This window comes from Equus caballus, chromosome 3, assembly GCF_041296265.1.
Source record: "Equus caballus isolate H_3958 breed thoroughbred chromosome 3, TB-T2T, whole genome shotgun sequence".
Classification (NCBI taxonomy): Eukaryota; Metazoa; Chordata; class Mammalia; order Perissodactyla; family Equidae; genus Equus; species Equus caballus.
The window spans coordinates 82,302,528-82,327,145 of NC_091686.1; the positions used below are offsets into that span (position 1 = coordinate 82,302,528).

General features: G+C 36.6%; 2 protein-coding genes across 37 annotated transcripts in view; one reads left to right on the top strand and one right to left on the bottom strand.

Moving 5' to 3' along the window:
• The window catches only part of AASDH (aminoadipate-semialdehyde dehydrogenase), a 33,084-nt gene extending 9,897 nt beyond the window's left edge, over positions 1–23,187 (top strand). For 10 of the 31 annotated variants that reach the window (XM_070263765.1, XM_005608749.4, XM_005608750.4 and 7 more), the window contains 11 exons: positions 5,224–5,416; positions 11,814–12,055; positions 12,402–12,508; positions 13,017–13,189; positions 13,630–13,822; positions 14,424–14,539; positions 15,474–16,269; positions 18,699–18,862; positions 20,264–20,386; positions 20,878–21,009; positions 22,688–23,187. In XM_070263765.1, the coding sequence (XP_070119866.1) occupies positions 5,224–5,416; positions 11,814–12,055; positions 12,402–12,508; positions 13,017–13,189; positions 13,630–13,822; positions 14,424–14,539; positions 15,474–16,269; positions 18,699–18,862; positions 20,264–20,386; positions 20,878–21,009; positions 22,688–23,077 (2,629 nt within the window). In that variant the 3' untranslated portion in view covers positions 23,078–23,187. Of the gene's footprint in view, positions 1–2,875; positions 3,114–5,223; positions 5,417–11,813; positions 12,056–12,401; positions 12,509–13,016; positions 13,190–13,629; positions 13,823–14,423; positions 14,540–15,473; positions 16,270–18,698; positions 18,942–20,263; positions 20,387–20,877; positions 21,010–22,687 lie in introns of those variants that run through there. The other 21 variants (XM_070263768.1, XM_070263772.1, XM_023638057.2 and 18 more) reach the window with 5 other exon arrangements.
• CRACD (capping protein inhibiting regulator of actin dynamics) overlaps positions 1–24,618 on the bottom strand; it is a 308,131-nt gene that overhangs the window by 19,683 nt on the left and 263,830 nt on the right. For 2 of the 6 annotated variants that reach the window (XR_011437570.1, XR_011437569.1), the window contains exon 11: positions 9,992–10,081. The exons of 1 other annotated variant lie outside the window; for it this stretch is intronic. Coding sequence is in view for 3 of the 5 variants with exons in the window: in XM_070263761.1 (XP_070119862.1) it covers positions 10,077–10,081 (5 nt within the window). In the remaining 2 variants the exon portion in view is untranslated. Of the gene's footprint in view, positions 1–9,532; positions 10,082–24,618 lie in introns of those variants that run through there. 3 more of the 6 variants (XM_070263761.1, XM_070263763.1, XM_070263757.1) reach the window with 2 other exon arrangements.

Genomic DNA, 24,618 nt, shown 5'->3' on the forward strand with positions numbered 1-24,618 from the left:
AATAGAAAGCAAAGTCCTATGCTAAGAGTATGGGAGGTGAGAGGGAATGGAGATATAGGGAACCTGAAGAATGGAGCAGATTTAGAATCTGGGGGAGATGAGAGAGAGCTGACTAAGAGGCACTGAGCCTAGCAGAGGCAGGAATTATCTGGAAGGGGAGAGCAAATATGTGCTTAGTGAGGGATGAGGGGTTGATTAATGAATAAAGCATAGAGATTTCTTGATAGCTGTTTTGTGCTTGAACTTTATGAAATCTGTTTGCCTTTTAAATATCCCTTTGTGGTGTATTTTAGGTTCCTAAGTAAGTAAGGTGCTAAATAATTGGATTCCGAAGAGATGAAATGTTAAGATATCTAATTTAGAAATTAAAACAGTAATGTTATGGGGCTGGCTCGGTGGCGCAGCGGTTAAGTTTGCACGTTCCACTTCTCAGCGGCCTGGGATTTGGTGGTTTGGATCTCGGGTGTGGACATGGCACCGCTTGGCAAAAGCCATGCCGTGGTAGGCATCCCACATATAAAGTAGAGGAAGATGGGCACGGATGTTAGCTCAGGGCCAGTCTTCCTCAGCAAAAAGAGGAGGATTGGCAGTAGTTAGCTCAGGGCTAGTCTTCCTCAAAAAAACAGACAAAGCTGAGTTATTGCTTACGTTGGTAAGAGACAATGCAACCTGCTTCAAGAATGTGATAGTCTCAGAGAAGGAAGGGCAAGATTTGATTTATTGAGATTTCAAAGTCTAGTTTAAGGCAGATTTTTCAATACAAGGGCTTAATTTTAAGGATTGGGTAAGGTTTGTGATACAATAATTAAGGATTGGTGGATATAGCAAGGTGACTTTTGAGGAGAGGGGTTCAGAGAGTCTTGGGATGTAAATTGTTGATGCTTTTATTAAAGAGTTGATTTGGTTTTCAGTAATGAACAATAAAGTTGTGCGATTTTTATTTTCTTGGTCTAGAGTCTTCTAGAATAATAAAATTAGGCTAATGAAGACAATGGGATAGTAAAGTCCTGTTAATATAGGCAGTGAATTGTGGGGGTAAACCTTTTTGTTTTGTTTTGTTTTATCAACTGTGACAGTACTACAGTCGGAGAGCGGATTATGGCAGTTTGATTTCCTTTTTTCTGTTTGTCTTTTGCTTTATTGTTGCAGTAACACATGAAAAGTATGTGTTGTTTGTGCCCAAAGCTGCTCATTTTACAAAGGCATACATTGTATCTCTCTTCTGTAGTGATAATGTAGAAATGACCTTCCCTTGAAATATTTACTAATCTTTCTAGATAATGCCAAAAAAGAAGAAAGTTAAGGTGAATAGTTGCTCTTTGATAGCTATGCATCAAATATACAGAGTCTTTAGTTGTACGAGCATTTGTGAGGCTTTTAGTTTTTAAAGGAATGGTTTTGTTTTCTGTGGATAATTGCCTAGTTTGATTGCTGAGTCAGAAATGAAGTGGAAATTTAAAATTCCTTTTGTTTCAGTCAAACAAGAAAAGTAGCTCAGTGAGGAAAAAAAAGTAAAACTTTTCTTTCTATTATTTTGGTGTGGCGTTTTTTTTCTCCTCCCACCCCCCTTTTACTTCTGGAGTTGGATGAGTTAATATAGTACTTTGAAGAAATACCCACCAAAACATATCCTTTTATATATTGGGTTAGGTTATTATCATGTTAAATACATTTTTGTAATCCTATCTTGAAGAGCCTACAGTTATTTTTCTTATTCTCTTCTCAATTGATCTTTTTAAAATTAAATTGTTAGACAGACATCTTTTCTAATATCACATAACTTAAATAGTCTTCTGGTGAAATTAAAACAGGCAGGTTCAATTTTAAAGTCTTTTAAAAATTATATTTAGGAATTAGTTGGTGTTTCTGACTTTGACATGTTTCTTAACCTCCCTGAATTCCCTTTTTCTCCATTTTTAAATGGCAGTGATAACCATACCTGCTTCATAGGGTGGTTGGGAAAATGAGAAACAATATATTAGATACACAACCCTAAGCCTCACAGGTAGTAAGCTGAACAAACCTTTGTTCCATTCTATCTTTTTCCTTCTTTAAAATCTCTTTTCTCTTTTCTCAACTTTTCCTATATTGAACAGTTCTTAAGCTGCTTTCTTGAAATTAGCTGCCAGATTCTCCATGAATGCTTAACACTGTCCATTTTTGTTCACAGAATTGAGAAATCACTAAAAATGATTCTCAGAGTTTAAGCTTTATAGGGAGCCTGTTATTAAATTTGCTCTCCCCTGGATGCTAACTAGGAAACCAGACAATATTTGTGAGGAATAATTCCATTAAAAATTGAAGTTTGAGGGGCTGACGTGGTGACGTACTGGTTAAGTTTGCACACTCCACTTCAGTGGCCCAGGGTTCACAGGTTTGGATCCTGGGCATGGACCTACACACCACTCATCAAGTCATGCTGTGGCAGCGTTCCACATATAAAGTAGAGGAAGATTGGCACAGATGTTAGCTCAGGGCCAGTCTTCCTCAGCAAAAAGAGGAGGATGGGCAGCAGATGTTAGCTCAGGGACAATCTTCCTCAAACAAAAAGGGGAAGATTGGCAACAGATGTTAGCTCAGGGCCAATCTTCCTCACAAAAAAAAAAAAGAAAGAAAAGAAAAAATTGAAGTTTGAGGGTAGCCTATATCATACAATGAATTTTTATCTTACCTTACAAATATAATGCATACTATAATTAGATTTTTTAAATCTTTATACTGTTGAGAGGAAAAACTTTTCTTCTACCCTCTTAGGGTCAATGTCTGGGGACCTATGAATTAGAAGAAAAAAGGTTTATTTGTATACATATGGGAGCTAACAAGAAGTAGCTAGCTGATTGTAGGGGAGGCTAACTTTTACTTTTTACCCTCTTAGGGTTCCTTTTGGCTGGGCCTGAGAATTAGATCGACATAAGACAGATCAACAGGAGAAAAGCATACAAATTTACGTAATACAAGTTTTACGTGACACAGGATCCTTCATAAGGAACAAAGACCCAAAGAATGGCAAAACCTGCTTGCTTTTATATTATGTTGAACAGAGAGAGGCAACTATGGAAAAGTGATTAAACTATGTAGGGAGGCTAAAGGAAGATAAGAATTATTTTAACAAGGTCTGTTTGTATCGAATTCTCTCGGTCTCAATTTCTCATGCTTGATGATAAGAATGTTACTTTCCTGCTGGTATAGGGAGGAGGACATCTTTCATATGGGAATTTTATCTCCTGCTTTTATGAATAAAACAGGAAGGTCAGAGTGTTTTTCTTGTATATGCTGTTTTTCAAGTGCCTTTAACTCAAAATAGTCAATATGCTAGAGCAGCATATTTTGGGGTGGTATGTTCTGAACTCCTTCATGGTTAAATGGTTGAACTTAAAGGCTTATATACCTAACTTAGTGGGGGAAAGAGAGGGGAAGAAAAGGCTTCTGTTGGAAGAACAAGTAGGTTTCTTTAGGAAAGACAAAGGGAGATAAGAAACTTTGTTAGTCTTCTGTTCTGCAGGGCCGTAAAACTCCCCTGCAGAGGGGTTTTCTGGGAGGTTTACTTTTGATCTCCTTCCTGGGTGTAAAAGCCAACCTGAAAAGGGAATTTATGGCAGCCTCATTTCCCAGAAGTTTCTGCTATTAGTCAGATAAGGGAACTCCAAGAAGACTTCTTTCTTTGTTGAATCGACAATGTTTTCAATTTAGAATCTTCATACCAACTCTGGGGTTCTGAGTGGGTCTCCACAATACCATATTTGGAGATATTTTGAAGTTAAGGTAATCCCTGCTTTTAGATAGAATGGGTTTTGTGTGTTCAAATTGAAGCAGTGCTGTAGGCTCAACAGTGACTATTATGGATATCCATTATATCCGTAATATCCTATCCACGTATATTCTGTTCTGTTCTTTGTTCAGCTACTGAGGGGAAAATGCCAAAAAGTGGGAAAAGGGAGTCAGAAGTCTCTGCTAAGCAACCTTGAATAAGTAGGGATAGAATAAATCAAGATTCTACTAGAAATGCAGAACCAGGAGGATATATCAGGGATTTATTACAAGAAATTGGCTTACAGCTGTGGGAGCTGGCTAAGCAAGACTAAAGTCTGTAGGGTAGACAGAAAGGGATGATCATGAGCAGGCTGGAATCCCATGACATGTGCTTGTCCACAGGCAAGCCAGGAAAGATTAGGGGGAAGGGAGAGTAATTGCAGACTCAGCTTCTGTTCGGAGTCTCGTCTTCAGAGAAGGCCTAAACAGGGCTGGCCCCATGGCCAAATGGTTCAAGTTTCACATGCTCTGTTTCAGTGGCCCCAGTTTGTGGGTTCAGATCCCGGGTATGGACCTACTCTGCTTATCAGCCACGCTGTGGAGGCATCCCACATACAAAGGAGAGGAAGATTAGCACAGATGTTAGCTCAGGGCTGATCTTCCTCACAGAAAAAGAGAGAAGGCCTAAAAACTCTTTGAAAGGCCTTCCAACTGAGTAAATCCAGCCAACCCAGGACAGTCTCCCTTTTGATTAATTTAAAGTCAGCTGATTAGGGACTTTAATCATATCTACAAAATCCCTTCACAGCATCACCTAGATTAGTGTTTGATTGAATAACTGGGAGAAGGTATGTGTGTAACCACATGGCAGCTGACTCCCTTCTGTCCTCCAGCTCTGAAGAGAGAATATCCTTTGTCTTCTACCCTAATAGGAAACATACTAGAAAGGGAATTCTAGAATTCAATTCAGCCAAGTTGACACATCAGAAAGCCATCACAGATGATAAAATATGTCATGGTAAAAAGTAGATATTGCTTTAAATGTCTTTTTTTTTTTTTTTGAGGAAGATTAACCCTGAGCTAACATCTGCCACCAATCCTCCTCTTTTTGCTGAGGAAGACTGGCCCTGAGCTAACATCCGTGCCCATCTTCCTCTACTTTATATGTGGGATGCCCACCACAGCATGGCTTAACTCCACACCCAGGATCCAAACCAGCGATCCCCAGGCCTCTGAAGCAGACCATGCGAACTTAACCGCTGTGCCACTGGGCTGACCTCTTTAAATGTCTTTTAATCTTTATATTTATAATTCTTACATTTTAATCTAGAATTAACAGTACTATTTTGGTTAATCTAAGAAAAACAAAAATTTGGCCAACATCCAGAAACTTATTGGTCGTAAATACTTTTTTAGGATATGTGTTTACCAAATGGTAGATGTTTCTCATAACTACATTCTGTTTTTCCTTAGGGTACTTTTTGAGATCACACAAGATGATGTTTTGTTTCTGGCTTCACCTCTGACCTTTGATCCTTCTGTTGTGGAAATATTTGTTGCTTTGTCAAGTGGTGCCTCTCTGCTTATTGTACCAACTTCTGTCAAGGTGATCCCATCAAAATTAGCTGCTGTTCTCTTTTCCCATCACAGAGTGACTGTTTTGCAGGTACACTTTAGGTGTAAATGAAATGTTTTGTCTTTCATTATTCAATATTTTAAGTGTTTTAGAGAATATTTTATATTTCTGTAGTTCTTTACATTAGGTTAATGATAATCTAGTTAGATTATCAAGGGCTGTCTCCTAATAATGTCACTGTTTTGTTTGAGAATGGAAAAAATCAGTTGATTCTGTCTAGAAAATTCTTTTACTGCATGTTTTGTACATAGTCTAATAACTAGAGGAACTTGACTTTCAAATCTGTTGGGATATGCTGCCTCTCCTGTCTTTAAGTTTATGATGTTTCTCACTAAAAGCTAGTTTAAGTAAGTTAAATTATAGTTGAGTTAGAAATTTAGGTTTTCTGATTTTTACATCAGTATATTTTACATTAACCTACAGAAAAAAATATTTTTTAAGTTTGCCGTTCTTTTTTTTTAAGATTTTATTTTTCCTTTTTCTCCCAAAGCCCCCTGGTACATAGTTATGTATTTTTAGTCATGGGTCCTTCTAGTGATGGCATGTGGGATGCCGCCTAATCATGGCTTGATGAGAGGTGCCATGTCCGCACCCAGGATTTGAACCAGCGAAACCCTGGACCGCCAAAGCAGAGCACACAAACTTAACCACTCGGCCACGGGGCCAGCCCCAAGTTTGGCATTTTTAAAGATTTAAAAAATATATGTCTGAAAGTGTGTGACTGGTGCAACAAGCCTTAAGATAGTACATTGCAAGCAATTAAAGATTTTAGAGAGAATTAGAATTAGCAAAATTACATGAATATCATGATAAACTAAAAGTATCTGGTTTATATCTAATGTAATGAGATTTGAGAGGATGTTAAATTTCTGCCCAAAAGGCAAAATTTGATATTGACTTTGTTTTTAGGCAATGTGTTTTTCATCCTAATAAACCCATATTATATATATATGAAATGAGTGTAGCAGTGTGGCTTGCTATGTATCAATGGATATAAATTCTCATCTATTGGTGAGTGAGTCTGTGAATCTGGGCAAGATTTTAATATAGCTTTTATATTCCTACAAAATTTACGGAGCATGTATTTCAGGGGACATTTGCAAAGTACCTTAGATTTGAGTAATAGTTTCTAAAGGAAAAGAGACTTTCCTTCTGTGTAAAGTCAATGAATTACACCTCTTTAAATCTGATGCCTAACGTTTAGCACAGTCTCAGAGAAATATACTTTAGCAGTAGTTTTTACCCTTTTTGGAGTCATAGATTCTTTTGAGAAACTGATACACATTTCCTAGAACACAGCAAATCCCTTTTTGGAGTCATAGATTCTTCTGAGAAACTGATACACATTTCCCAGAACACAGCAAATTTTACATATAGTTTCATAGTGATTTTATTTAACTCACACTATTTATTTTGATCACATCTGACTTGGTTTGAGTGAGGAAGAGAAGTAAGAAGCTGACAGGCTATCCTTTCCTTTGTATAAGATACACGTCTTGTCCTTTAGTGAATATTAACTTTGTTGTCAGTATTCATCTTTAGCTTCCAAAATCAAATATCTTATCAAGTGATATGTAGGTTGTCAAGGATTTTTGCCTTGATGTGTTTTTTCATATATATTCATAAAAGCTCCCTGTACAGGGCTGGCCCAGTGGCACAGCAGTGAAGTGCGCACATTCTGCCTCAGTGGCCCGGGGTTCTCTGGTTCGGATCCCGGGTGCGGACATGGCACCATGTGGCAAGCCATGCTGTGGTAGGCGTCCCACATAAAAAGTAGAGGAAGATGGGCACGGATGTTAGCTCAGGGCCAGTCTTCCTCAGCAAAAAGAGAAGGATTGGCAGCAGATGTTAGCTCAGGGCTAATCTTCCTAAAAAAAAAAAAAAGCTCCCTGTACAGATTTTGTTTATAAATAATAACCTTACCCCAAACCTAATTGGATGTTAAGCAAGGGTCTTAAAAGCTCTCAAAGAGAATACATACTGCTAAAGTTTTGAAAATTGGAAGATATAGAACATCTTGAGTTATTGTTGGGGAGAAAGGCCCCAAAGTGAAATGGGCAAAGTTTTTGAGGAAATTAAGGACCTATTTTATTTGTTTTAGGAGTAAGGAGTTTCTCCTCTTGGGAGGAAAGGCCCAATTTTTGTTTCTTACAAACCTAAAATATATTTGGGCATTTTTTGCATATTCTGGGTAACAAAGTTATATTATTTAAACTTGATGCCCTTTAAAAGTGACATTTTTTAATTAGAGCAAAATCTTAGATTGCTAGTTACCAGAATGTCAGCATAATAGTGTTTTTCATTTTTATATGAGTTTTTCCTTAGAAAACTTGGAAGAAACCTTAACATTCCCTATTACTTTTTCTATTATTTGCTAAGTCCTGTTTTTTTATGCCTAGGGTGATTTGGTAGCAAAAGATATTTACTTGTATTCTGCCAAGTTTAGTTTATGAGTATTGAAAAGTGTTACTATGCTTTATCTTGCTGAATATTCATAGTTGTTCATTCATTTGTAGAGTTCAAAGTTGAAATTATCCTTAACCCCAGAAATTAGGCTAAAATGTTTCAGATTTGCTGTAGTGAAAATGGAGAGCAGGACCGCTCAGCCATCATTTTGACAAGAGATTTTCCTTATGATAAAACTCTTGGTGGAACAGTCAAGAACTTGATGTAGAATGCCTCGTAAATAGGGTGGCCATTATAATTTATTACCAAAAACTGGAATTTTGAGAGTGAATAGAGGCATTAAATTCCTAGACAGGAACCTGGAATAGTAAGTACATACTGGGATGTATGGTCATCCTACTACTTTTGACAAGCCATGACCTTAAATCATTTTTCTGAATTAAAATTCGAATTGTCCATTAGGGCTTCTTCTAGCTTTTATTGAAAGAAACCATTGAAATATCTTTATTCACACAGAACCTCTGACTGTGGCCAAGTCAGGAGATTGGCACATCCTCTCCCCAAAAAGCAGTTATAAAGCTGGACAAAATTGACAGAGCAACCGTTTCAATGCTTTGGAAATCAACAAAGGCATACAACTATCTGAAAAGTGTTTATGTTTTTAAAAATTACCAAATTTTGCATAAAAGCAATAGGAATCCGTGGCATTCTAGACTGAGGCTGCTCTCCCTCAGGGGCAATAGCTCCAAAAGCCTGAGGTTGCAGTGGTGGGGAGGGCAAGCAAATTCCTGGCTGACCCTGAGGCTTTGTGCATGCATGTGAGAGACACAAAAGGGCCCATGGAAAATAAAAGCTGGATCAGGCTTGGAAATGGCCTGAACTTTGAATGAGCTCCCCTGTCCACACACAGATCCATCTGTGTGAACAATCTGTCCAGTCATTGGTTGACTTCTGAGCTATGCAGACACTAAGTGATAGGAAGCAAGACTTAAAAATGAAAACAAGAATATATATTTTAAAAAACAACTGAGCAGCGACATCAGTGGCCTCACATCACAGGGAAGACAGATTTCACAGAGTTAGCCCAGGTAAGTTACTAACTAAGAAATAAACAAGCAGGAGCCAGCCTGATGATGTAGTGGTTAAGTTCACACACTCCGCTTTGGTGGCCTAGGGTTTGCCGGTTCAGATGCCGGACATGGATGGATTTATATACTGCTCATCAAACCATGTTGTGGTGGTGTCCCGCATACAAAATAGAGGAAGATTGGCACAGATGTTTGCTCAGTGACAATCTTCCTGAAGCAAAAGGAGGAAGACTGGCAAGAGATATTAGTTCAGGGCCAATCTTCCTCACCAGAAAAGAAAAGAAAAGAAATAAACAAAAAACCAGCAACAGTGACATTTCATAATGACAAAATGCTCAGTACATCAAGAAGTACGTTGTTAGGGGCTGGCCAAGTGGTATAGTGGTTAGTTCACATGCTCTGCTTTGGCAGCCTGGAGTTTGTGGATTCAGATCCTGGGCACAGACCTGCACGCTGCTCATCAAGCCATGCTATGGTGGCATCCCACATACAAAAAAGAGGAAGACTGGTACAGATGTTAGCTCAGGGCCAACCTTCCTCACCAAAAAAAAAAGGATATTGTTATATCAAGAAGATGATATCCACCTAAAAAAAGAGTTTCCAAATATACGAAGCAAAAATGGACAGAATTGAAAGAAGAAATAGACAACTCAATAGTTAGAAATTTTAATGTCCTAATTTTGATAATTAAATGAAAAACTAGGCAGAAATCAGCACATATAATATAGAAGACTTGAACAACATTATCAACCAAATTCCATATATAGAACACTCCATCCAACAAATGCAGAATACACATTCTTTTCAAGCACATTGAAAATTTCCTAGGATAGATCATATGCTAGGCCACAAAACAAATCTCAGTAAACTTAAAATATGACCGAGTGAGATTTATCCCAGGAATGCACATTTATTTGGTTTAACATCCAAAAATCCATTGATTTTATACACCATATCATAATGGACAAAAAGCACATAATTATGTCAACAGATATTGAAAAATTATTCAGCAAAATTCACCTCATAAAAAAGAACTCTCAACAAACTAAGAATAGAAAGGAACTTCCCCAACATGATGACACCTACAAAAAGACTATAGCTAACATCATACCTGATGAAAAGCAATGCTTTCACTCTAAGATTGGGAACAGGGCAAGGATGTTTGCTTCTGTCACTTCTCTTCAACATTATTCTGGTTATTCTAGCCAGTGCAATAGGCAAAAAGAAAAAAACATGGAACAAAGAAATTAAGTACCCACATTGGACAGGAAGAAGTCAAACTCGATTTGCAGGTGACATGATCCTATATATAGAAAATCCCAAGGAGATGGGGGGGGAACTACTAGAACTAATAAACAAGTTTAGCAAGGTTGCAGGACACAAGATCAATACACAAATCAACTACATTTCTATATAATAGAGAGTAAAACCCAAAAATAAGAAAATAATTATATTTACAGTAGCATCAAAAATGGTAAAATAGGAATAAATTTAAAGACCAAGACGTGTACACTGAAAACTATAAAACATTGTTGATAGAAATTAAAGAGCTAAATAAATGAAGAGACATTTCATGTTTATGAATTAGAAGTCTCAGTATTGTCAAGATGGCACTTCTCCCCAAATTGATCTATAAGTTAAACACAGTCCCTATCAAAATCCTAGTAGACTTTTTTTTAAATGGTAGAAATTCACAAGCTGATCCTAAGTTTTATATGGAAATGCAAAAGCCAGTCCTGATCCATACAGTGGAATACCACTCAGCAATAAAAAGTCCTATGGTATGAGGGTTTGGGTCCCCCAAAATTCATATGTTAAAATCCTAATGCCCAGGGGCCGGCCCCATGGCCGAGCGGTTGGGTTCCCGCACTCTGCTTCAGCAGCCCAGGGTTTCCCTGGTTTGCATCCTAGGTGTGGACATGGCACTGCTTGTCAAGCCATGCTGAGGTGGCATCCCATATGCCACAACTAGAGGCACCCACAGCTAAAAATACACAACTATGTACTGGGGGGCTTTGGGGAGAAAAAAGGAAAAATAAAGTGTTTAAAAATCCTAATGCCCAATGTGGTGGTATTATGAGGTGAGGCGTTTGGGAATGCTTAGGTCATGAGGGTAGAGCCCTCTTGAATGGGCTTCACTGCCCTTCTAAAAGACCCCACAGTGCTCCTTTGTCCTTTCCACCAGGTGAGGATACAGCAAGAAGTGAGCATTCTGTAACTTGGAAAAAGGGTTGAAGGATATGTTCATTATTTGGATTGTGGTGATGAGTTCACTGATAATATATCAAAATTGATATTGTACGCTTTTTAATTTTTTTGTGTAAGGAAGATTGGCCCTGAGCTAACACCTGTGCCAATCTTTTTCTATTTTATATGGGATGCCACCACAGCAATGGCTTGGCAGGCAGTGCTAGGTCCATGCCTGGGATCCAAGCCTGCAAACCCCCAGCCGCCGGAGCAGAGCATGTGAACTTAACCACTGCACCACCAGGCCGGCCCTATTGTGTACTTTAAATATGTACAGTTTATTGTATGTCACTTATACTACCTCAATAAAGAAAAATTTTGATTCATATTATTTTGTTTAGGCAATTTTTTTTAATACTTCTGCACAGTTTTTCTACATAGAGATAATGGGCGAGGAAATGTGAGTTGATTTTATAGATTTTGTCCTTTTTATCTTTAAACCTTTTTGTCTAAACTGTATAATGAAACAACTAATATTTTTGCATAAGCTTTTTGCTAAAGCAAAATTGATATCCTTATTAAGAAAATAATGCTGCCTCAGTAGTGTTCCAAATATGATTTGCCATTTAATAAACACAGCTTTAATTCCCATGTGGGCTCTCCCAATGTAAGCTTTGAACTTACATTACAGTTTTTACCTTTTTAAGTAAAGGAAAAGAAATCATTTATTTTTAATGTATCTACAGGCAACACCAACATTGCTTAGAAGATTTGGATCTCAGCTTATCAAGTCAACTGTTCTATCAACTAGTACTTCTCTTCGAGTATTAGCCCTTGGTGGTGAAGCATTTCCATCATTGACTGTTCTCAAAAGCTGGAGAGGAGTAGGCAATAAAACACAAATATTTAATATTTATGGTATCACAGAGGTATCAAGTTGGGCGACTTTTTACAGGATTCCAGAGAAGACTCTTAACTCTACTTTGAAGTAAGTGTTTCAATTACTAAATAGGGTAGAGAGAAATTGTATTTTTTCAGTATTTTAACACTAATAGTGTTTTTGATAGGCACTGGGGTAATAATTTTAGGAACACTACTTTATCCAGAATTTTAAGCTGGTAATCCAGAACCTTTCTTAGAACTTGTGCTACAGATCCTGGTAGAACTTTTTGTGACTAAACAGCAATGAATAACATGATACTCTTTCCACCTAACCTTTTCCTCTTGGCAGTCTTTGATTTATAGCAAAAATTTATATTTTTTTTTCTTTATTTGGTACAATGTGATTCAAATGAAAGATTTTAAATTTGGTTTGGGTTGTTGTGTTTTCATAGATGTGAATTGCCTGTACAACTGGGATTTCCGCTGCTTGGAACAGTAGTTGAAGTTAGAGATACTGATGGTTTCGCAATTCAAGAAGGCGATGGCCAAGTATTTTTAGGTTGTTTTATATTTGTTGATTGGGAATAATTTTTTTTCAAGAAAAAATGTCTGATGTCTTTTTTTTATTCTTCCTCCAATTTTTCTTAACTCCAGTATTCTTTTCAGTGATGATAATTTTTAATTTCATCCTCATAGTCATGAAACATTTAATAAGTTACCATAATTATTTCAGATAGCAACGTCTAATACATTAAGGGAATATAAAAAAGTAATTTAGAAACTGTAACTTGGACCTTTATATTTATATATATAGATAAAATTGTATTTAATCAATATTCTAAGAATTTTTTTAATCACATATTTTTAGAAATAAATTTTGTTTTATCCCTTTACTTATTTTACTGAGGTTATCGTATCTAATTTTATGGGACAATGTTTAAAAGTGAGCCCCTCTTTCATATAAATATTCAAAATTGGAAACTAATTTTGGAGATGTTCTTGATTTGATGGTTTTTAATATACTTTCCATGGATTTTTTATTACATTGGTATTTATATCTTGCAAAGGTGGGAGAAACAGAGTATGTTTTCTTGATGACGAAGTGACAGTACCACTTGGCACAATGCGAGCCACAGGAGACTTTGTGACTGTGAAAGATGGAGAGATATTTTTCTTGGGACGAAAGGACAGTCAGATTAAACGTCATGGCAAACGTCTTAACATTGAACTTGTGCAACAGGTAGAACTACTTAAATATTAAATATCTGTTAATATACATAGGTATTGGAGGCAGCCATTACCAATTTTCTGTGCCAGGGTTCTCTATCACTATTATTTAAACCTAAGATTTTTGTATTAGTGATGAATTACAATAAAAGATGGATATAGTTCATTGTGCCCCTTATTCCCAGCATGAAGAGACAGTTGTTTTTTAATAAGTGACAAAATGGCTTTTAATAACTGTTAAATTGGTGTATTTTGCTCTAGGAGCTATTATTTTTTAAAAACATTAGGAACCCTGTGTGCTGATAATAGTAATAGTAGCAAACAATTTTTTAAAAATCTCTAGTGTATTCCAAAATTTAATTTGACTGTGTTGATTTCAGACATATGTTTGAGCATTTAGGAAGTTTGTTTTTAAATGTCCTCATTGGCAAATTGGGATAATCTCTCTTATAGGTTGCTGAAGGTCTCCAGGAAGTGGAGTCTTGTGCAGTTACATGGTATAATCAGGAAAAATTAATTCTGTTCATGGTGTCCAAAAATGATTTAGTAAAGGATTACATCTTTGAAGAACTGCAGAAACATCTTCCAAGTCATGCAATCCCGGATGAGCTTGTGTTGATTGATTCTCTGCCATTTACATCTCATGGTAAAATAATTCAAAGCAGATATGTTTCAGTGCCAAATGATACTAATTGTATTCATAACTAGTTTAAAGGCCACTTAAATCCTTATTATTATAAGTGATACTAGCATCTATTGTGGTAGACCCTCTGTTAAATGCTGTGTATCTCCATAAAATGCTGTTAGTAGGTGGTATCGTTCCCATTTACAGATGTGGAAAATAAGGCTTAAAGAGGTTAAGTGATTTTCCCAAAATCACGTTGCTGGTTAGTGGTAGAGCTGAAATTCTGTTTAGGACTGTTTGACTTCAAAACATATGCTCTTAATCACCGTATTATGTTGCCTTCCCAATAGTCTTTTTATTTAATATTTACTTCAAAATGCAGTGATTACTGAGTTAATAGTACCATTTCTTTAACTCTTTAAATGAGATAAACATTAATTCCTCCTTTCTTCTTTTTTCATCTATTACCCACTACATTCTTGGTAGCATGGGACTGCTTTCTTTAGAATTAATTACATATGATAAACTATTCTATAGGATTTCTAACCTTTACAGTGAAATGACTAATGAAGATGTTAAGGGTTTGAGCTGAAATTTAAAAATTATTTCTCTTTATGTTAAGGCAAAATTGATGTTTCTGAGTTAAACAAGATTTATTTAAACTACATAAACTTGAAGTCTGAGTGTAAGCTCAATGGAAAAGAGGAACTTTGGGAAAAATTACAGCATTTGTGGAAGGTACAACTTTTAAGATACAAATTTGTTTTTATAAAAGGGTCATGTTATATCTTTAGAGAACAAAAGCATCCTAATAAGTCTGATAAAATTGTTTAAGAATGTTATTACTGCCCAGATGTTAAATAGTATAACTTTGTGGGGTTTTTTGCTTTTTCTCCCACCCCTCTCCCTGCTCCTCTAGCTTTGTTTATTCAATTTGTATTAAAATAAGTTCTCTACTATAAGATTAGATTAAGCTCCTCATAAAGAAATTTATTGGAAGTGAGGTAGTCATAAAAGGCACTGTAGAGAAAACCTAACTTGACATATCAACATGTGTGTTTCTGCTTAATGGAATTTATATATATATAAATATGTATAGCAAATAATTTTTAAAATTTATTTTGAAATATTTATTTTTTATTACAACCATAGTTCATTACAATTTTTCTTAGACAAATTGTGGAGTTTTCTAAAGGGTTCTGAAAAGAGGATGTAATTGTATAGTCTTATTTGAAAATAGAGGATATCTAGATAAAAGTCTTATCCATTTTATTTTTCTATTCTTGGAAAACAATTTTGATTTATGTGAAGCAAATGAAGATAAATATTATTCCTATATTATAGAAAGACCAGATATTATTATCTTATGGGCTTTATAATTAGTAAATTAGATGTTTTTGTAATTCCATTCCCTATTTTATGGGTAGGGAAACTAAAGAGAAGTATAATTTGTAGTTTTAGAGTGAGTTTGTGACAAAATTGGCAGCATAGTGATGGTCTCATTAACTATAAAGAAAATTTTAAAATTTATTTTAATGAATTAAAAATTTTTGTGTGTGTCTTATGTTTATATCATTACTGTAGGTACTGTCATCTATATGTAACCTGTAAATGTTGAATTCTTTTGGTTTTGGGCCTTTACTTCACCATATTTTTCCCTTCTCTCCTGTAGTCTATTCTGAGTCTCTCAGAAGATCCTTTGAGGATTCCTGATGAGTCACTCTTCTTAAATAGTGGTGGAGATTCCTTAAAGTCCATACGGCTCCTCAATGAGATTGAAAAACTTGTTGGCACATCAGTACCTGGGCTTCTGGAAATTATTCTTAACAGTTCCATTTTAGAGATTTACAATCACATCGTTCAAACAGTATTTCCAGATGAAGATCTGACATTTAGCAAGAATTATGCCACAAAAAGAAAATTCAGCGACATTAATCAAGAGACCAGTGGAAAATCTTTACATCAGAACTCTGTCATGCCTTTAAATTGTGACAAGAAGATAAATGCTTTTATTGCACTGAGCAGAGGGGGTCAGATTTTGTCTGTGAATACTACGAGGCCTTTAACTAAGTTAGGACATTGCCCTTCAGCCTGTTCTTCTGATTTAATTTCACAGACTAACACTCAAAATGTAGAAAGCTTAAATCCTCCAGCTCTTAGTGGGAAATCAAAAGATCCATCCTGTGTTGCAGAATTCTTTTCTGAAGAGGGAACACCTGTGATAGAGGCTGAGAAGATGGAGTTATGTGTGAGGTGGATGTCAGACACAGGCAAATGTGTAGATGCTTCACCTCTGGTTGTAATACCAGCTGTTGATAAGTCATCTGCAACTGTGTACATTGGCTCCCATTCTCACAGAATGATGGCAGTTGACCTTTACTCTGGGAAGGTGAAATGGGAACAGATTTTGGGAGATCGAGTTGAATCCTCAGCATGTGTATCTAAGTGTGGAAACTTTATTGTAGTAGGTAAGTTTCTGAATTTGAAGTTTACAGAGTTAAATTCAATTACCATATGATAATGTTAGTAGAATCAAGTTAAATAAAAAAAAGAGCCTATGTGTGGTGGGTTTGGTTGCTGTCAAATAATAATAGTTAACTGTGGCTGATTCATAGTGTGGGCCTTGGGTCAGAGTCCCTGGGTTTGAACCTAGCTCTAAAGCTGTTACCAGCTCTCTGACCTTTGACAAGTTGCTGAACCTCTTAGAACTTCAGTTTTCTCATGAGTACATGAGCATAATAAATAAAACATGTTGCTGCATCACAAATTATCCCAAAATGTAATGGTTTAGAGTAACAAACTTTTTTTTTCTTTTTTGAGGAAGATTAGCCCTGAGGTAACATCCGTGCCCATCTTCCTCCACTTTCTATGTGGGACCCCTACCACAGCATGGCTTGCCAAGTGGTGCCATGTCCGCACCCGAGATCCGAACCGATGAACCCCGGGCTGCCAAAGTGGAATGTGCGCACTTAACCGCTGCACCACCAGACCGGCCCCTAAACATTTATTATCTCACAGTTTCTGTGGATCAGGAATTTAGGAGCAGCTTAGCTGGCAGTTCTGGCTTAGGGTCTCTCATAGGGCTGCAGCCGTCTGAAGGGTTGACTTGGGCTGGAAAATCTGCTTCCAAGATGGCTCACTCACATCACTGCTAGCAGAAGACCCTAGTTCTTTGTTGGCTTTTGGCAGGAAGCTTCAGTTTCTTGCCACATGGGCCTCTCCATAGGGCGCTTGAATGCCCGCACAACATAGCAGTTAATTTCCCTCAGAGTGAGTGGTTCAAGAGAGTGGGTAAGGAGGAATGCAGTAGTTTTATGACTTAGGCTCCAAAGTTGCATACCATCATTTTTGCTTTGTTCTCTTCATTAGAAGCAGATCATTAAGTCTGGCCCACATTCGAAAGGAAGGCAATTAGGCTCTACCTCTTGAAGAGTAACAAAAAATTTGTGGACATATTTTAAAACCACCACAATTATAGAGCTTTTGAGAGGATTAAATGAGAATTGCTTATGAATCCTTTAGTACATTGCTAGGCTAAGTGCTGATTAAGTGTTAGCTATTAGCTGCTACTCAGTTTCATTAAGGTGGAGGTGACTTTTACTTTACTAGGAATATGGGGGTCCAGGTGAAATGTCTCCTTGACTACCACTCTCTTTTTACTACACACTACATTAGGTTTCACTTTATATGCTCATGGAATCTGTTCATCAAAGCTTTCAGACTAAGTGCTGAGGAACATATCTCCCTATTTGCATGTGCTATCCTAGCTGAGATGTACTTGAATCTGAATTTGATCCTTCCCTTTTGAACACCTACAATGTGAAACTGATACTACAGGAAGCTTTCACTTGTACATGTGAATGCTCATGAGTAATCTCCATCCCTGAAAGTCAGCTCATTGAGGTTACTGTTTGCATCCCAAGTGTCTAAACTGAAAGCCTGTGGCACATGGTTGTCACTCATTACTTTAAACATTTTTCTATTAGGATATAATTTATATATAGTAAAACTTACCTTTTTAATATACAGTTTTGTGTTTTGACGAACACATACTGTCATGTAACCACTACCACAATTAAGAGTCCATTACTCCAAAAAATTCCTGCAACACTTTGTAGTCATCCCTCCTCCTACCCCTACCCCCAGGCAACCACTGATCTTTCTTCTATCCCTCTAAGTTTTGCTTTTTCCAGAAAGTCAAATAAATGAAATCGTATAGTATGTAGCCTTTGAGTCTGGCTGCTTTTACCTAGCATAATGTGTTTGAGATTCATCCATATTATTGCATGCATCAATAGTTTCTTTTTATTGCTGAGTATTCCATCTTGTGGATGTACCACAAGTTGTTTATCTATGCACGTTTGGGTTATTTCCAGTTTTTGGTAATTATGAATAAGACTGCTATAAGCATTCGTGAACAAGATTTTGTGTGAATATGTTTTTATTTCACTTGAGTCGGTATGTAGGGAGGGGAGGTTGTATGGTAAGTGTAGGTTTAACTTTATAAGAAATTATTTTCCAAAGCGACTGAACCACTTTGCATTCCCACTGTCAGTGTGTGAGAGGTCCAGTTCCACATCCTTGTCAGCACTTGGTATTGTCAGTTTAAAAATTTATGTATTTTAGCCATTCAGATAGTTATGTTCATTGTTTTCTTGGTAGTGAAACACTTTATTAAACTCTTAAAAAAAAATAAGGTACAACTGCCAAATAGGTATTTTACACAAGTGATTACTGTTCAGTTGGTGCTTTACATTGCTGAAAGCTAGATCTGAGCTGAACATGGAGTCCAGATACACATGAAGAACATCAAATATAAATTGTCATGATTTAGGCTAAAGAATTATTTTCCAGTGACATATCTAAATCTCATCTTTTATATTTTGTTTCCCAATAGGCTGTTATAACGGGTTAGTTTATGTTCTGAAAAGTAGTAGTGGAGAAAAATACTGGACATTTACTACTGAGGATGCTGTCAAAAGCTCAGCAACCATGGATCCAACCACAGGACTCCTTTACATTGGATCTCATGACCAGCATGCATATGCTTTGGATATTTATGTAAGAATTCACCTCATCAGTCTCATACCATAGTGAAGAAGAGTGTGAAGTTGCCAGGTGCTGTTGACCAGGAGAGCAGGTGTTAACTATTTCCCAAGTCTAGCTTTGTGGTCAGGGAATAATAAGGGGTTAATTAACAGTTTTAATATCTTAAGACACTTTTTTTTCCCTTCTTCTTCTCCCCGCAAAGCCACCCAGTACACAGTTGTATATTCTAGTTGTAGGTCCTTCTGGTTGTGCTATGTGGGACACCACCTCAGCATGGCCTGATGAACGGTCAGGATCCGAACTAGGGAAACCCTGGGCCACCAAAGTAGAGCACAAACTTAACCACTCAGCCATCGGGCTGGCCCCTTAAGACACTTTTAAATTCCTTTCCAGATTTTCACAAATAAATTTGCTATTCAGAGTTTTGAAATGTAAAGAGCTTAGAATTACTGTCTTGACAATAGAGAAGAACTACAAAAGAAAACATCTGTAAGACCTGATCACATAAAATTTAAAAAAATTTAAGAATTACAAAATTAAAAGAAATAAGTTGGGGGAAAATTTTTGAAATAAATGTAACAGAGTTAAAACTCATTTCTATTTATGTAAGTCTAAATGAAAATAAAGAGCAAATACAAATTAATAAAAAAAAAAATAAAGATCCAGATAGAAAAATAAGCAAGGTATATAAATGCACAGGACCCAAAAGAAGAAACGGCTAGTAAATTTATTTAAATGTTTCATACCTTTAATAATCAAAGGAATGAAAATTTAAAACTATGAGAGAGAGAAACAAATGGTATTGGATTAGAATGATAACATTAAATGCTGATGAGAGAGGTGGCAGGTAACTAGTGAGGCCTCCGAGGGAAACAGTTTGGCCATAGGTAACAATTTCATATCCTTTGATTCAGTAAAATTCTTCTAGGAATCTGTCCTGGAAAAATAATCAGAAACATGGACAAATATATGCACCAAGATATCTATTTCCGAGTTCTTATACCAAGAAATTAGTTGCAAACAATTTTCAATGATAAGGTAGAGAAATTATTTTATGTTCATATAGGATATTATGCAGTAAAGTAGTATTTAAAGAGTTTTACAAAATAAGTGAGCTAAATTAGATACCAAGTGTATATTCAGAATGATCTCAACTATAGTGAACTGTGTGTGTGTGTGTGTGTGTGTGTACCAGAAGATCAAAAGGGAAAATGCTAAAATGCTAACAGTGGTTATCTCTGGGTGGTGGCCTTTGTCGTCTTTATACTAACTTGATTCTCCACAGAGTGCATGTATTACTTTTATACTAAAAATAAAAACTTATATTAACTAAATAGACATATGATGAGGGATAGGATATGTGGATTTGTTCACCACCAACAGGAACTAATTAATTTGCTTTCTTAATTGTAGAAAAAGAAGTGTGTTTGGAAGTTAAAATGTGGAGCGACTGTCTTTTCTTCTCCTTGTTTGAGCCTGACTCCACATCACTTGTATTTTGCTACTCTGGGAGGACTTTTACTGGCTGTAAATCCTGTAGGTATAAAATAATATGTATTGATTTTATTACCTATTTTTAATATTCTTTTATTTTTGCTGAATTCTGAAAAGTAGAGGTACTTTTCACTTAGATATAGTCCAGATATCACTGAACCAAATCTCATTAGAAATGACTGACATGAAGTGTGAGAAAATTCAGGCTCTGTGTATGTATTTTATCTATTTTTTAAGTTGGCAGAGTTTTCTCAGTCATTTTAAGAACTTTGTGTCCATTCTAAGGATAGATCTTATGCGCTAGTTCTTTCTTGGTTTTACTGCAAGTTTTTATCTTAGCTCTCATAAATAGTAGATTAATTTTATAACTGTGTATTATATATGTGCTAGTTTCGTTTATAATGTCAGCTTGCCACTATAGCATCTTCTGGCGTTTATGGCTTTGCCTCTGAGAGATTTATGAGATTGTTTTATAAAGGGTGATGACTAGTAGAATGATTTAAATGCTATGAATTTCTTTTTGCTCATGACAGGCTACTGGGAACAGAATTTGGAAACATTCCTGTGGAAAACCACTCTTCTCTTCTCCACGGTGTTGCCTACAGTATATTTGTATTGGCTGTGTAGATGGAAATTTACTGTGCTTTACTCACTTTGGAGAACAGGTAAAAATTTCTAGTTCTGTTTTACATATCTTTCTCAAAGGCATAGCAGTTGGTGACAACTTAAGTAAAATTCTAGACATCATTACTCATTGTGTTGAAGATTAATTCTATTTTATTGTCAGGCCATGGGTTTCTTGATTTTTGAGTGATGCTATAGTAGATTTAAAAGATTCTACCCAAACATTGTTAGACGTTTGCCATCCTCCTCCTCCAATTTTTAAAAATTTACCAGTTTTTAGCCAATTTTATTAGAATTCCTATTGAGGTTATGCAAATTTAAAAAAGCCCCTGCTTTTTTATGAAAATCAAAATCTGTTGCATAACTCTTCATTGTATGGCATCCCCTCTTCAACTTCAGACTGGCAGGGTGGGCTCCTTCTGGGTTATAGTAGATCTTTCGTTGGGAGCATAATCTCCATTTCTTTAGTACCCGGGAGTGACTATCATTTATGGCACAGCTTCTGCTGTGTTTTCCTTTGGGGGGATTATTTTGTGGACTTAGAGTGCACTAGCTAACATCAGTTAGCCCACTGATGGCGAGGGTTGATTCTGGGTGCTCTGTATTCTACATTCACCCCTCACAGCCTAGCATTTCTTTTGCTTGTATAACAATTACTTTGTAATGAAATCTTTTATTATGTTCAGTTAATATTTTTATTTACAAAGTAGTTTGAATATATTCTCACCTTTAGATTCCTAAGAAGAAAAGGAAAATGCTATTGCTCCTATTTTATTTAGATGAACCATAGAAATATTAAAGTGATTTTGTCCAAATCAGGGACAGAAATGAGATTACAAATTATATTTTGTGAATATGCCTACTATTTTTATTTTATTTTTTATTATGCTGCTGTTACTGTGCATTTGTAAATGCTACCTTAGATTTGTGCCTTTTCTTCAGTGTTGGATGACAGGTTTGTCTGTAGTAGCTTTGAAATAAGCAAATAGTATATAACCACAGGGCTAGCACACACAACTCATAGCTTTTAGTTTAAAGCTTTAATTTAGGGGCCAGCCCAGTGGCAGAGCAGTTAAGTTCACGCGCTCTGCTTCGGCGGCCCGGGGTTTGCCGGTTCGGATCCCAGGCGTGGCCCTACACACTGCTTATCAAGCCCTGCTCTGCCATATAAAGTAAAGGCAGATAGGCACAGATGTTAGCTCTGGGCCAGATTTCCTCAGCAAAAAGAGGAGGATTGGCAGCAGATGTTAGCTCAGGGCTAATCTTCCTCAAAAAAAACCCCACAAAACTTTACATTATTGCACATAAATTCTTCCTTACAGCCACACTTACTTCTTTCTCCCTACATTAGGAGACCAGAATAAGATACAGTTTTTAATCAGACACACTGAAAACTCAATGCACTTTTATCTTTGAACTCAGTGTCTCTGACATACTATTGTGAATGGGGTTCACAATTAATTTTACTTCATAATATTATGCATAGCAATGACTCATGTAATAAGGACACTCCGATGTATTTTGTGCTAGATTTTACCACTGGGGTAGAGGTCTTATCTAAGGGTGCTACTTTTCAGAAAAGCCATTATTTTCTCTGCGTAGCTATCATTCAACAGCCTACATCTCTTACATTTTTATTAAGAATTTCATAAAGCTTTAAGCTACAGAATTGTTGAAATGAGATGAAGGAATTATTTTTGCCTTTATCACCCTTTTCAGGTTTGGCAGTTCTGTACCAGTGAACCAATCTTTTCATCCCCATGTACCTCAGCATCAGAGCAAGAAATATTTTTTGGTTCCCATGACTGCTTTATCTACTGTTGTAATACAAAAGGTCACCTCCAATGGAAATTTGAAACTACTTCAAGGGTATATTCAACACCGTTTAATTTCCATAACTACAACCGTAGTGATGAAATGTTGCTGGCAGCAGCTTCTACTGATGGGAAACTGTGGATCTTGGAATCTAAAAGTGGGCAGTTGCAAAGTGTGTATAGACTTCCTGGAGAAGTCTTTTCTTCTCCTGTGGTATGGGAGTCAATGCTTATTATTGGATGTAGAAATAATTATGTTTATTGTCTGGATTTATTGGGTGGCAATCAAAAATAATCAAGTGCAGTCCTATTCGAGTGTATCTGTGAGATGTTTGCAAATATTTTACCATTATAGAGCATGTGGATAGTCTTATTTTATATTAAAGATTATGTTTTGTTACGAAACCTGTCTATTACCCTTTATTGGAGAACAACCATATTTTACTTCCTGTAGGAGCAACAAATGCTTTTAAAAGGAGTTTAAGAACAAAACATATCAATATATTTAGTAGCACTTTATTTTAATTAGGCTACAGATATTCTACCTTTTTTGTTTTTTTTTTTTTTTTACAGAAGACCTCTGTGGAAAAAAGAGCAGAATATACTTGGTGGGTTAAAACTTAGTCTGTGATGTAATACACCATTCACTCATTTATACTGAGATTCATAAGAAAAAGTTTTCAAAAGTAGGATCTATTTATCAAAAGAAGTTCTTTATTTGCTGTTTTTAAATGAATAAAGTGCCAATATAGAATAATATATATATACTATATAGTTTCAAATTATATACCCTCTCTTAATTTTTGATACACGAACTTTGATGATGAATATTTTTGCACCTAATTTTTCAATTTATTAGATTTTGCTCTTGTCACATCTCTTTTTTTGTTGTTCTGTGTCTTAGAGATAGGGAACACAGCAAAAACTAGGAAAGAAAAAACCCTCTATACTACTAAGTTTCATGATTTCTCTTAACGTTTAATGCTGCTTCTTCAGTCCCATAGCACTTTGCTTATACCTACGTGCACTTGCCTGGTAGTAAGTTGCCTCTAGTGAACTGTACCTCCTCCTGGTAGCCATGTCCTTTACGGAGTTCCCTTATCTTACACCTGGGCTTGGCCTATGATTTGCTTTAACCAATAGAATGCAGCAGAGGTGACATTATGCCACTTCTGAGCTTAAGCTTTAAGAAGGCCTGGCAGCTTCAGTTTTTGCAGTTGTGGGAGCTCTGAGCTGCCACATAAGAAGTCTGGCTGTCTGCTGGACAGGTCACTTGGTGGGAGAGTGGACCTAGACCACTCTGAGAACTGAGGAGGCCAGTTAACAGTAATAGCGAAGGCTCCACACATATGACCCCCAGCATTTCTGCCAGCCCCTGGCTGTTCAGGCCGTCCTCGCTGTGCTGCCAGATATTTAATAGCTGACCCAGAGAATGATGAGAAATAATGAAAGAGGAACTGTTTTAAGCCACTAAGTTTTAGGGTACTATGTTATGTAGCAAGAGAGCACTGAAACAGAAGTTCTGTCTTAGTCTTTTCTGTCACTTAAAATACTCAATAGAGGGGCCGACCCGGTGGCGCAGCGCTTAAGTGCTCACGTTCCGCTTCAGCAGCCCGGGGTTCACCGGTTCAGATCCCAGATGCGGACATGGCACCGCTTGGCAAGCCTTAGGCGTCCCCACATATAAAGTGGAGGAAGATGGGCATGGATGTTAGCTCAGGGCCAGTCTTCCTCAGCAAAAAGAGGAGGATTGGCAGCAGTTAGCTCAGGGCTAATCTTCCTCAAAAAAAACTTCAGAAAAATAAATCTTAATTTTCCTTGAAATTTCATGATATA